This window comes from Thamnophis sirtalis, unplaced genomic scaffold, assembly GCF_051295495.1.
Source record: "Thamnophis sirtalis isolate CommonGarterSnake01/CBP01778 unplaced genomic scaffold, rThaSir2_p1.2 scaffold_3, whole genome shotgun sequence".
NCBI classification, from domain to species: Eukaryota; Metazoa; Chordata; class Lepidosauria; order Squamata; family Natricidae; genus Thamnophis; species Thamnophis sirtalis.
In genome coordinates, this window is record NW_028261383.1 from 153,427,590 (window position 1) to 153,442,002 (window position 14,413).

Here is a 14,413-nt window from a genome sequence, read left to right on the forward strand (position 1 = left end):
GCCTCAAGAAGGCCGAGCAGCAGCAGTGAGATGTTTCCCTGCACAGAATAGCCAATTAGAAAAGTGGTGTAGCTGCCAGACTCAAGAAAGATTTTCAGGCACAATTTGGAAGTGCAGGTGGGTCAGGGGATGAGGCGGGGTGGGGCAAGCATCATATTCAAGTCTGGCAGCATCTCCTATCTCCTCCACCAATTGCAGGAGTGAGAGAAGCAGTGCTCAGTTTTTCTTTTGCTCTTTGTTTATAGTGGCTACAGGATCGTGTTCATTATATTAAAAGTTAACTTAGTTCTGTTTGTGTTGATTTCCATGCTCCAGATAGAGAGAGAGATTGTGACCTGGAAAGAGGGAACTTCATCCCTGGCTACTACAAACAGTTAAGAAGGAATCTCGCACTATAGGCATTTTATTCCAGTTATTCTTAATATTAGGGGTTCAGATATTGTTCTGTCATTTCCAGCCAAAATAAGCAATGGTCAGTAGTGATGGCAGCCATCAGGTGATTCATGATTGGAAGCCACCATGTTTCTTCTATCTACATAAACTTATATCTAATTACATAATTACATATATTTATGTCTAATTTTATAATAATTTTTTAATTATAATAAGAAATAGAATTGATGGAATGCTGTGCACATATTCAAATACTGTCTGCAGACAATGCTTCAGCCTGTGCAGTGAAGTGAAAGATGTCATTTTCATGTTACATTAAGAGAAACAAACAATTGAAGATTGTGACCAAAGGTTTTGATTTTTTTAAATACTGTACTGCAAGAGCAACTTGTTTCTTCTTGGATGAGAAACATGGCATGATGAGCAGACAAACAGATCACAAAGGTTTTCAATCAGGATATAAATCAGAAGGAATAAAGATATCCCAGCCAAATGTTTGCCAGCCAGTTACAAATCCAAATGTGAGTTACCCCACATTTTTCTAGTTTACCAAGAAGTAGATCTTGGTCTACTTTATCAAATGCCTTGCTGAAGAATAGTTATACTATATCCACAGACTTTTTCTGGTCTACTAAATTATTTACTTTGTCAAAAAATAAAATAAGATTGGTTTAGCATAATCTGTTTTTATTTCCAAATATAGTTTCAAAAATCATTCACCCACTAAAGGAGGCATTGAATGGATACTGTTGGTGGTAATTCAGATTCCCTTCCTTTACTGCTGGAGATAAAATGTTGAATGAAAGTCTAAAGGTAGAAAATATAAGCAGTACTTCTGATATTGTTGAATTCTAGCTTCCATCATTCCTAATCAATGGAACTTGTGGGAGCTGGATTTCAATTGTATCTGGAAGGCTGAATGCTGTTATAAAAGCAACAGAGTTTGGATTAAAGCTGGGATGTGGGGTAACCTACATTTTAGGATGAAGCTTTCATGTTTTCTTTTAAGTAGTTTAAGAATGAAAATTAGTTTTGTAAATCCTGGAGGCAACTAAAGATTGTCATTTATAAATTTTCCTTAGCCCCTTTTGCCTGGATTTTGAGCACCCAGAAGACCAACAAACTTCACACAGCAGGGATCTTTGTAGATGTTTTGTCTCTACTAGATGAGAACCTTCAAACCTACAAACCAAATTTTAGCACTCTCAGGTAAGGAATTTCCAAATGCAGCTTTCCATGGAGGGAGTGGAGGAGATGCATGATGTGCTGGGGGTCCTTGTTGCTGCAGCAGCAGGGTAATGTGCTACCCTTGTGAGACATCATTTTTGAAGCAAAGTAGAAGGTTAGAGTAGGCTGGAAATAGTTGCTTATGCGTGGCAATACCAGGAACATGGAGTCACTTGCCCCCAGAAGGTCTTCTGAAAAAAAGAAAACGATGACTATGTCAAGAGAAATAGAAAACCTAGAAGGGAAAGAACTATTATGAGGCAAAATGATACAAGAATTGTAGCTAATCATGCTTAGATCTGGATCAGCAAGATCAGCCATATAAATGTTCCAACATAATCAGGAGCCCATCAGCACAATAACATTCCCAGAGTTTCAGCAATGTTAAAAGCAGCACTGGAGAGACTTGGAATTGCAGGTGTAGCCTATTCTGGGATGCAGAATCTGGCTCTGTCAGTTTTGCTCCTCAGGCCCCTCAACTCATGGAGGCAACCCAAGGTAGCCCAGAGTTGAAGGATGCTGCTTGTCAAAGGCTCTTAGACTCAGAATTTTCTATGTCACAGACCACCTTTTGCAGCTACTGATATGAGGAGAAGGAAGAAAGATTTGCTTCAACTCCCTGCAGGTGAGCATCTCCAGCTATGCTGTAAAACAGATTCTTGCTATAAAGTTTTACAGAACCTGGTGTCCCCAAAATATGCTGGATTCCCAATCAGAGCCAAAATACATAGTTGACAACATGCTGGGCATATCTGCTGCTCTCAATGGACCTTTTATTTGGTCTTTTTTCCTGTTTAGGGCTCCATAAAACGAATGCCCCAAAATACAGCTAACATGAAATATTTTCTGTTTATTTTTTTATTGATTGGATTTTATTGATTGGATTGAATTATTTAATGTTTTAGAGCCAAAAGGTGACTCAGACATAATTTTAATAAAGTAATATAAGGAATAATGAAGCAATCTTTAATTAAATGGTTCCACTCTTCCAGTGAAGAGATAGAACTTATTTAACTTAAGAGCCATTTGGTGTGCTGGCTCAGGTACTGGCCTAGAAACCAGGAGACTGTGAATTCTAGGCCTCCCTTAGGGATGAAAGTAAGCTAAGTGATTTTGGGCCAGTCACCCTCTTTCTGCCTTTTATATATATATAACACCTTGAGTTGACCAGAAATAAAAGCAGGATAAAAACCAAATAGATATTTATTTCAAGCTAGCATAGGTGTAGGTAAATAAAAATGAAATTCATATTTATTTCGAGCTAGCATAGGTGTAGGAAATAAAGCTAGGAATAGAGAATGTTGGAAAAGGAAGGAAGGAAAGAGAAGGATGACCAGTAGCAAAGTGGATGGAGTCAGTTATACTGGCTATGACTGAATCATTGGGAGACTTGAAAGAACAAGTAGGCATAGATCAACATGGAGAAGATCTATTTATGCTGTTACTAGGAATCAGAACCAACTTAATGGCACAAATTAACTGGTCTGTCAGTTGGTCAGTCTGTCAAGTTAATTAGTAAGTATATATGGATACAGACTATATCCCCTGAGCTGCTATTAGCCATTGCCAATACCAGCAGAATTAGAATAAGCTCTTAGTTTTATAACAATTTTATTTGCGAATTCCTGGTGTTTCTGAATTCCCCACATATTTATCTTAATTTTAGCAGATGGAATATATGCCAGTTAGAAGCCTTGACCTTCTTGGAAGAAGAGATATTTACAATAATGAAAAATGGTATGAAGAGGGAACCCAAGACTTATTCCAACCCCACAACATAAACTGTCTACTCACCTCCTGGAGTGGACAGTGGGCCTGTGCAAACAACTCTTGGCAGTATAAGGAGAAAAAGATCGCTAGGCCCAAACAGAGGCATATCCATATGATGATGTTCCAGAAAGGGCCTTTTCTCTTATCATTGAGAACGAAATTAAAGAACACTATGAGGACAAACAGAAAAAGGGTTAATTTTGTATATTCCAGCCACACTGAGCAAAGGAGATCTGTCACTTATTGATTTCTAATAACTGTTATCTACAATGCAGGGGTGGGTTGCTGCCGTTCCCTGCCAGTTCTCGCGAACCGGTTGGTCACCGGACCCAGAAGTAAGCCTGCCCTGCCCCCAGCCCTGTATATCAGTCTCGGTCGGCCAATATTTTGTCCCTTCTGTCTCCGTCAGGCGTCCTAGAACCTGCCTGCTAGCAAAGGACCTTCCTAAAGTTGCTTTTCTGAGCATGGGGAAAACAGACGGTAATTTGTCCCTTCTGTCTCCGTGTTAACCAGAAAAGCAACTTCGGAAAGGTCCTTTGCTAGCAGGCAGGTTCTAGGATGCCAGCTGCCACCAAAGGACCTTCCCAGAGTTGCTTTTCTGAGCAACGGGGAGATAGAAGGGACAAAATACCCCCGGCTTTCTCGCACGCCTTCTTTCTCTGAAGCCGCACCGTATTCAGCAAACTGGGCAGCGCGTGCCCTTGGCCTTGTGCAGCAGCCGAAGAACAGGAGGCGAGGATTCGGCTGCTGCACAAGCCCACGGGCACGCACTGCCCTCTTCTCTCTGATAGCTGCCTGGTTAAAAAGGAGACGGTGGCTCCGCTTGTCTGGAGTCCATCCAGGAAGACGAGGAACGTGAGGGGGATCCCTCCCCCTGCGGATGGGCTCCGGACCAGCCGAGCCTCCTCCTCTTTTTAACCAGGTGGCTATCAGAGAGAAGAGGGCAGCGCGTGCCCGTGGGCTTATGCAGCAGCCGAAGATTGCCTGGTTAAAAAGATTTGCTGGTTAAAAAGGAGGAAGAGGAGGCTCCGCTAGTCCGGAGCCCAACCATGGGGGCAGGGATCCCCCTCGTGTTCCTGGATGGGCTCCTCCTCCTTTTTAACCAGGTGGCTATCATACAGAGGATGCCCGTAGGCAAGGAGTGCAAAGGAGGAGTAGAACGGCCTTAATCACATCAAGCTGCCCAGTCAAAAAACCTTTCCCTTCTGTAGAAAAAAAAGGGGGGAAATTCCAGAGACCGACTGAAGGAGGGAATCCTCAGCAAGGGCACCCTTTGCTCCACCACAGCAGCCTTTTCAAGCAGGATCAGACTAGTTTGAAAGCCTTGCCTTCTACTTCAGTGGGGAAATTCCCTGCTGCCCAGGCTCCGTCCCGCTGAAAAAATCCCCTTCACCAAAGCTCAAGAGGCGAGCACTGCCTCCACACGCCAGAATCTCCAGAGAGAACTTTGCAACTAGTTGAGGAGCGGCGAGCAGCAGACTTGAGCGTTTGCATGCATTCAGCCAAGGTCCTGCTGAATCCCGCTACTTTGGACGACCCGATGGATTTTACAATGGACGTGCACCCCCGGGAGGTGTTGAAGAAGGACAGGCAGCTCAGCCTGATCCAGGACGACAGGCGCGACAGCGGCTTACAGACAGAGAGAGAGGGGGAAAGAGACAGAGACAGAAAGACAGACAGACACACACACACACAGAGTGAGAAACACACAAACACACACACACAGAGGGAGGGAGGAGATACAGAGAAAGAGACAGAGAGAGACAGGCACACAGACAGGCACACAGAGAGAATTACAGAGAGAGACACGGAGGGAGGGAGATAGAGGCAAAGTGCTACACAGAGAGTGAGAGACAGACACACAGAAAGAGAGAGAGACAGAAAGAGAAAGAGAGAAAGAGAAAGAAAAAAGAAAGAAAAAGAAAGTGGGAGTGAGAGATGAAAGATAGATAGATAAAGGGAGAGAGAGACAAAAGGAAGGAAGGAAAGAGAGAGAGAGAGAGAGAGAAAGAAAGAAAGAAAGAAAGAAAGAAAGAACTTATGACCACAATTGAGTCCAAAATTTTGGTTACTAAGCAAAAGTGTTGTTAAGTGAGTTTCAGTAGATTTTTCAAATTGGCCACGCCTACATGGTCACATGACCACTGAGCCACTCCCGCAAAACAGGCCACACCTACAGAATAGTTTCTAAAAAAAATTGAAACCCACCACTGCTACAATAGGAGGATTGCGCATTAAGAAATCTAACATAATAGCAATTTCCAAGTTAATTACAAGACAATATGCCCATCCCTACTTCCATGGGGGTAAAATAATTTGGGAAATAGAGTTCTCAAAGCATTGTCATCGCAGGTGGAACTCTCTGTTCCTAGAACCTAGGCTATTTTCCTGTTGCTCTTTTATCTGAGTGATTATTGTGATTAAAACATCTGTTTTGGAAATGTGATTGGACTTCTGAAATAAGAAAAATTTGTTTTCCAGTTATTAATTTTGTTTTTGCTCTGGCTTTTTAATTTGTAAAACTGTTCCTGTTTGAGATTACATTATTCCTACTGCTGGAATAAAGAATCTTAATTTTCTTATAGAAGAACCACTGTTTAATCAGTCAATGACCAGCAAGATTTGAAAAAAATACTACACCAAAATAACTTTCTCAAGCATGAAAAAGCTGCCTCCATCCTAACCACACAGTGCATCATATGGGGCAATAATGCAATGCAAATTGGTGCCTGGGAAATTCTGGAAGCTGTAGTCAAAGTCACCAAGATTGAGAAACATGTTCTGACCTAGACTTAACAGAATCACAAAACAGACTCCTTGTCCTGAAACCCCCCTTTTTTTGGCTAATGTGAATTCCTTGTGTTCACTTCCAGCAAACTCCCGGAAATAAGCCTTTCAAAGTATAATTGCAACAACAGACCTTATCAGTCCTTGGACAATTGCCAGGCCGATAGCTTCCAAGGGCAAGGCTGTACAATAAAATATTGGCAAGGAGTCTCTGTGAGGCACAACTCAGATAAGTAAATCTTCACAATAATAAACAAATTAATTGTCGTCCTGGAAACACTACTCTCATTTTGCCCCTATTCATTCCATATAGGAAAGGCCATTCAGCGTCCACTTGTGACTTTACTCCCAAGTTGACCCCTGTTCCTTAATATATTTTGAATAAATTTGGAGCAACTCCACCTACAAGTGGTAGAGAAAATGTATCAAAAAGACAGGAATGTGTGTTAATTGGGAAGTGTGGGAACCGCAAACCAGCAAAAGGGCAGAACATAACAGCAATAGCACTTAGACTTATATACCGCTTCATAGTACTTTACAGCCCTCTCTAAGCAGTTTACAGTCAGTCTATTGCCCCCAACAACCTTGGTCCTTATTTTACTGAGACCACGGATGGGTGGAAGGCTGAGTCAACCTTGAGCCGCTCAGAATTCAACAGGAGTAATCCATGCCGCATTACTTTTTAATGGGCCTTGCTTGAATCCTCTGAGGGATGGTTTATTAGTCCATTTCCTGAGGCAGTACTAACCTCCAGTCATGGCAAAAAGCACAAACATGACAGGAAAGAAGAAGCCAAAAGCCAAGGTGAAGAGGTATTCATGGATAACCGCTGACAAAAGGAAGACCATGAACATAGCTCCAGCTCGGGCTCTCCCTCCTATCAGCTGGAAGAGAAGGAGCACAAGTGAATTATAGACCTCATCCTGGTGTTCCCCAATAAACAATGAAGACAGGCATAGAGAAATTACACAGAGAAGGTGTACTTTAGGGGGTAATATAGGGTGGGTTTGGTAAGCTTGTCAGCCCTTTCAGGTAATCCAGACAGTAAACCAATAATAGTACTTTTATTGCAAAGTTACAGAAATAGAATCTTGCAAGGCTGAAAGCGCTTCCCCCCTTCCTGACCTTTATTTTCTGAGCCACAAGGAAGAATCCCTCCTGAGATGTTATTCTACCCGCAATCCTGCTCTGAGCTGAGACATCTCCTTTTGATCATTGCCCTGGCTGCAGTTCTTCCTCCTGCCCCCAAAGATTATTCTCACCGCCCATTACGGCCTTACCTACCCACAGAAAATCTTGATAAATATAGCAGTACAGCCAATCGTGTACAATCCCATTCCATGACCGAAAAAATGCCGAGAATGATGTGGAATTCCACCAGTCCTAGACAGGAAGAATGAAATAAAGAGCATGAAAAACACAGAAATGCCAGGCTTCAAACGGGAACATCACTGTATTTTTGCAAGGAAAGAGACAATCCACTCTAGATTGTCTGTTACAGGTAGTCCTTGAGTTACAAGGACAGTCGGGATTAGAATTTCCATCACTAAGTCAGTGGGGAAACCAGTGGGAATTTGCAACTGCCAACCAGGCCTCTTATAGTCCCTAAACATACATGTTTCTACAGGTGGTCTTCATTTAGTGACCACAATTGGGAGCAGAAACAAAGTTGTTAAGCAGTCATTAAGTTACGTTATTTATTTACCTAATTTATTGTTGAATTTACAGAGCTACCTATCTCACCTAAAGTGACTGCAGTGCCATATGATAAAAGCAAAAATTGAAATATTTTACAAGCCCATTAAAACAATTGGTAGGGGAAAAACATGCTTGCAATCTTAGTTCTACTTTCCTTTACTTTACAGACCTGCAGAGGTTGTAAATGTGAGTACTGATCATAACTTTATCATCATAGTTGTAAGTGCACCCAGTTGCTAAATGAGGGACCACCCGTATTTATTACTTTGATTACAAGCAATCAGATACTTCAGTGTCAGGCAGGTTGAAGTTTGCTTTTCTTTCAGAACCATAACCTCTCAGAACTCTTTCCAAAGTTTTTCAAACTGTTCTTCACGGCCAATGGACCATTCAAGTATATCCAAGAGATGCAGAAATGGACAGACTGACATTAAAGAAAGAAGAAGAAGAAGATACAGAGTATTTTTGAACATGGGGTATGTTTTATAAAAGGTTGGATAATAGGTGTAGAAATTAGGAGCTGGAAAAGTATTATTACGTACGCAAATTGACCCAGTCAATACACTGTTCAAAAAGTACTTTTGTATGTTAAATGAAAATGTATAAATAAATAAACTGTTAAAAATAGTATCTCCATGAGGAATGAAATCTAGACTTCCCATATCTTTCTTGCCCCATCTCTCCCCCCTTCTCCCTTGTCATCACCTTGTAGAAAGAACGGTCTGCGAAACGCAGGATCTCAGCAAATATGTTTTGCCAACAGTCCTGGAAGAAATAGAAGACCACGAATAGAAATGATAGCCCTGAATGAGAGAAGTAAAGAAATACATTAATTCTTCCCACTTTCGGGAGAAGGAAGAGATTAAAAATTCAATTATTGTTACAGATTTAAGAAAGACAATTGCAAATCAGGTTAGACTTTTAGGCTAATATCCTAATGGAATGTCTATAGAGATTCTTCATCATCCAGGTCATCATTGTCCCAAAGGCCTTTACAAAAGGCAACTTGACTTTCTGGGTTTTTTCCTTTAAAATGTTTCACTTCTTATTGGAGAAGCTTCTTCAGTTCTGAAAATGAACTAAGAAGCTTTTTGGATGAGAAATAAAGCTTTCACAGAAAATAAACCCAAGAAAGTCCAATTGACTTTTTAAAAGTACTTTGGGCATATCCAAGTGGAAGAAAAGCAGAATGACTTGACTACGTTATTTTTAGTTCCCGTTGTTAGGAACTACCTTGATTAGTGGCCGTTTGCAGTCATGATGATGATGAAAAACCTACTTTTGCAACCAACCCTACATTTATAACCTTCAAGGGTTTGTAAAACCAAAGAAAGCTGAAGTAATCTCACCACACAGTTATGGTATTACTTAGCAACCATTTTACTTTCAAGTTGCTGGTTCGAACTGTGGTCACTAAACAAGGACTAAAGTACCATGGCACTGTATAACTTGAGAAGCTCTCTTTTTGTATGATGTACCTGTTTTTAATTAAGGCTATAAACCTGCATTGTCAAAGATTTAGACACCTACACATTGATGCCATTCAGCTGGTGTCCAAATGGAGTCAGAGACACTGACATGAACTTGCAGTTTTATATACTAATTAGCAACGACTTCACTTAATGTTACATATAGTCCAAAATCATAAATATTTTGGCTTGTTGTATGAAGTAACTATTTATCGATTAAATATATATGCTGTGCATCGTTATCCAAAATAGCTCTGGATGGCTGTGTATCACTTAGCTGATACATATAGTCCTGGTCGTATGACCACAATTGAGTCCAAAATTGGTATTGCTAAATGAGACCATTTTACGACTGCCCCCATTTTATGACTTTTCCCACCAGTATTTATGGCATGTATTTTGATCACGTAACCATGGGAATGCTGCAATGATTGTAACTGTGAAAAATGTTTATAAGTCCCTTTTTCAGTTCTGTCGGGTAGTTCTCAACATACAAATGGTTGTATGTTGAGAACTACCTGTACTATGTCTCCCTACACTTTCTCTAAAATGTGATAAATCAGCCTGATTGTGTTTGAGGCTCTCCTGTTTTTTCTACAGGATGAGGTCAACATCCCAATTCCGTAGCATTACTGCTTAATCCCATTAAACAAACGAAATCACAATTGTTTCCACCTACCAGGTATAACTGAATCAAAGATGGAGAGCAGCAGGGTTTTGATGGTGAAAGGCTGCTTATGCATGTTGCCCAAGTTAGGGATGAAGTAGTATTTCAGAAGGAAATTCACAAAATATATACTAGCCAAGAACTGTGGAACAGAGGGAAAAAACTCTACCTTAGTGACCTACTGGCATCTCCATGTTGTTCTGGCAAGGCATACAGGTTGTCAGCTCTCAACTATGACTAAGAGAATCCTTCTTCTGTTCTATGATCTCAGAAGCTGGATTTGGCTGCCATTTTAATATCCTACAAAACACAAATACTGTCCTCCAACACCAGCCCCTCTTCTGTTTAATTTTAGCCAATCTGTCATAGATTTCTGCACTACACACATCCTGAGTGGTTCTAAGTTCCACCAACTCTGCTCTCTTCCAAACCCCTTTTTCCTTTCCTTTTCCTGTGGGAGATATTTGAAAATATGTACATTATTGTCTAAAGTTTTAAATTGAACATCTCTTAGGAAAGTGAAATGGTTTGCATCAAGTATGTCTCAGGAGAAATGTTATAACTCATTCACTCAAGACTACAGAACTGGATAAAAATATGGTGGGTTATGCAAAATATTTTTAAAAGAAGGATAAAGTTTATTCCTCAGTTATTTTTACTAGGTATATGTACTGACTTTGCAGTGGTAGAGACTAACTTGATTCTGCATCTAATAACTGCAGCAAGATTGTTGGTGGCGCAATACTGGAAGAAGGAATACTTGCCTACAATCCAAGAATGGACATTGAAAGTCACAAACTTAGCCGAGATGGCTAAAATATTGGCATATCTTAAAGATCACTCAAATGAGAGATATAAATGAGACTGGAAAAAATGGATTGACTATATACAAAATAAATACGGGACCAAGAAATTCCAGTTAGCCTATGCTTAAGATCAGAAATGATTTAAACTGTTAAAAGTTAGTTCAGTAAGAAGAAGCTAAGGTCAATGTAGAATGTCATTAATTTTTTTATTTCTTTTTTCTCAATAGATTTTAGACTATGTTAGTTAAAAATCCATACCGTGTATGGGTTCTGGCAAGTCGGGGGGGTGGAGGGAGGAAGGGGCATACAAAAAAAATTGTACTTCAATGTTTTAATGATTGACGAATGATGAAATATTTGTGTTTTTTTTAAATTTCTGCTTGTTGCAATAAATTATTAACAACTAAAAGACTACAGAACTCTGGGAAATTTAAATGGTGGCCTTTGGTCACCCAGGGCTTCTTAAAATAGTATTATTGGTATTTACTCCCTTGGCCAGCTAAGACACCTTAGGGTTACCAGTCTAGCTGAGTCTTGTGCAAAAATCCAATAGTCCCCAAGCACATTTCTAATTCACAGAGAGGCCAGAAAAAGCCACCCGTCAATGAAAACTTAATGTGTTTCTCTCACCTCGACCAGTTTTCGGATGACATAACTCCAGCGGATGTATGGATCTCTATAAGGAAAGGAGCAGGGATTGAGTTGAGATATAACAGAGTAGTTCCCTTTTCTTGGAAAATACAATGATTACAAGGTTGCTCTGGGGGCATGAACTGTATCTCCTGAAGCCCATTTTGCCCATTCTTTTTCTCACAGAGCTGAGAAACCAGGGAGCCCAAAAACACAATATGCAAGGAGTTACCTTGGATAGCTCATTCTGTAGATCAAAGTTGGGCAGAAGAGAAAATATAAGTAGGTTGAGAATTCAGGACAGCTTATCTTCCCTGGAGTGGGAGGGAAAGAAGCAAAGGAATGGTTGAAACTTCAGCTGCACTGAAGAAATAGTTGCCCTGGAGCTTCCATGTTGCTCAAGTGGAAATTAAGCAAAGCTTAATCTGTACATGACGATAGCAATAGCAATAACAATTATTCTTACAGTATATATAGCTTCATAAAGCTTTACAGCCGTCTCTTACAGAGTCAGCATATTGTCCCCAACAATCTGGGTCCTCATTTTACGAAACTTGGAAGGATGGAAGATCAACCTTGAGCTGGTGAGAATCAAACATCTAGCAGAATCTGCCTGCAATGCTGCATTCTAAACACTGTGCCACCACAGCTCTTCTTGTTAGCATATTTCTTATGTACAAAAAATAGCTTATGATACATCTCATATACAAAAAGTAGTTAAGTTGTGATACAGGATGCAGAATTCAGCTTTCTGAAAATCTGCCTCCATTGGATACAAAAGCAACAAACAAAGAATTCCATGTATTCACAAGGATTAATCACCTATATTCTGCAGTTTTTTCTGCAAAATAAAGGCTGGCAAATAGGAGAAATTGTGATTTGTGAGGAATTTGGAGAAATATACTTGACCCAGGTAAGAGGTTTCCTTTGCTTTGCTTCCATATTACTTTTCTTAGTATTTTGCAACACTTAAAATCTACTTACAACATCTACCAAATCACTGATAGGCAAATAGAAAGTGTAATCCAATTCTTTCATAGGTTGAGAAAGTCTGTGATAGCAATCAGCATGTGGAAGCCAATGGTTACATGATTATCTTATGCTACAACTCAGATGCTGCAATTGGTGGAAAATCAGTTTGGGGGACTATGAGGGTGACTTGTAGCTATCATAATCAGTACTAAGAGCCTCCAAGTCAAACTCACCAACTTGGTTCCTAGAGTGGAGAAGAGGAGGCATCGATTCTCGCAGAAATGAGTAGCTTTTCATCAGGAACCGGATCTATTCCAGACAGGGGAATGAGCAAGGAAACAGCGTGAAGTTGAGTCATGTTGTTCCCATGTTCCCATGGTGGACCCTATGGATCCCATGGTGCTCCCCACTCTGTCTGTCTAGACTTTTCAGACAGAAATGGCCCCTGCTTACTCACTTGGCTAACTGTCAGCTATACTATCTTCTACTCAAAATCTTACTTGGATGAAATCTGCTTTTATTCTAGCTGGCAAGAAGAACATATATTTGAGGCCATGGCTAGTGCTACTGTCACCATTTATATATGACATATACATGACGATGTCTGCTAAGGACCATATCTTCTGTCACAAGACTTTTTAAAAATGTACTGTATATCTTCTTCAGGGCAATGTGTTGGGAAGTATGTATCTTTAACCTGGCCTATCCTTAATGACTCTATTTGGGGTTTGTCTAGGCTGTTCAGAGGATACCAGCAGTGGTGGGATTCAAATAATTTAGCAACCGGTTCTCTGCCCTAATGATTTCTTCCAACAACCAGTTCACCAAACTGCTCAGAAAGTTAACAACTGATTCTCCTGAAGTGGTTTGAACTGGCTGAATCCCACCACTGGATGCCAGACAGGAGAAAGCTACCTAAACCTGGAGTGAGGGTGGCATGTCTTCTCTGTACAATGGCAAATATATGGCCTGTATATGGAAGTATACATTTATGCTACAGGGGGCCTTTCTGGCGCTTGCTACTATCTTTATATTTCACACTGAGATGTCCTGAGGCAACCAGAATTCCTTCATAATTCCAACTTCACTTCAAATGTAGCTTCTCCCATTTCTGTTTAAGAACTCCTTTCCCCTGTACCCACTTTCTTTGTGCTGCCCCAGTGCCATACCTGCTCAAAGAGGACAATTTTACGGGAGGCAATTCCCAAATTACAGTAGACAGTAATATAGACAGGGAAGAATCCCAGCACTGCAGCATGGCAGAACAGCACCAGGAACACCAAGGTGACCGTCAAGAGGTTGGGGAACCTGGTCGTCTTCAAGCAGCCTGACCACATTTGCAGGGCCTGATAGGGCACAAATAAGGTGTAGAGGAACATGCAGAGCCAGGCCAAGAGTGCTGTGGGCAGCTGTTGAAAGCCAATGATAAAGAGCTCGAAATCCAAAACAAGACTGTAGAAGAGAAAGAAGAAAAAGTATTCTAAGGATGCTGCCCAAAAGATGAGGATGTTTCAAGTGAAATAAGCGGTTTCTCTGGGTTATCCCCAATATTCAGTGGCATGACTGATGAAAAGTGAAGGGGATTGGTCCTGCTATTTTGAGGAAGGAAACTCATGAAAGTTCCCATGAACTCTTAAAAATAGTCAGAACAGAGTTAGAATGATGGAGAACCCACCTCCAACTGAAAAAATTATGATCAGTCCCCTTCATTTGTTTCATAATCATGTTTTGTTTCATAATCTTTGTTTCATAACCTTCATAATTTTAACTATTGCTCATCCTTAAATATTGGACCCACAAAAAGGTTCCTAGCAGAATTTAAATGGATCAGGAATAGAGGACCCTAAGGTTTTTTGAAGGGCCTGTCATATTAGGAACATTACTCAACATTCCTATCAGAATAATGTCCAATCCTTTTTTGGTACATCCCCCTGAGCTTTCTACAGCTCATGTGGAGTTTGGTAATTGTATAAGACATTTATTTACCACCTGTA

At 40.5% G+C, this 14,413-nt stretch overlaps 1 protein-coding gene across 4 annotated transcripts in view; it reads right to left on the minus strand.

Moving 5' to 3' along the window:
• Positions 1–387: 387 nt before the first annotated feature.
• LOC148048267 (sterol O-acyltransferase 2-like) overlaps positions 388–14,413 on the minus strand; it is a 31,359-nt gene continuing 17,333 nt past the window's right edge. For 3 of the 4 annotated variants that reach the window (XM_087710485.1, XM_087710484.1, XM_087710486.1), the window contains 10 exons: positions 13,589–13,871; positions 12,653–12,728; positions 11,680–11,761; positions 11,448–11,493; positions 10,024–10,153; positions 8,581–8,678; positions 7,462–7,560; positions 6,926–7,061; positions 3,415–3,560; positions 388–1,811 (listed from right to left, as the gene is read on the minus strand). In XM_087710485.1, coding sequence (XP_087566611.1) covers positions 1,761–1,811; positions 3,415–3,560; positions 6,926–7,061; positions 7,462–7,560; positions 8,581–8,678; positions 10,024–10,153; positions 11,448–11,493; positions 11,680–11,761; positions 12,653–12,728; positions 13,589–13,871 — 1,147 coding nt within the window. In that variant the 3' untranslated portion in view covers positions 388–1,760. The remainder of the gene's footprint in view (positions 1,812–3,414; positions 3,561–6,925; positions 7,062–7,461; positions 7,561–8,580; positions 8,679–10,023; positions 10,154–11,447; positions 11,494–11,679; positions 11,762–12,652; positions 12,729–13,588; positions 13,872–14,413) is intronic. The other variant, XM_087710483.1, reaches the window with a different exon arrangement.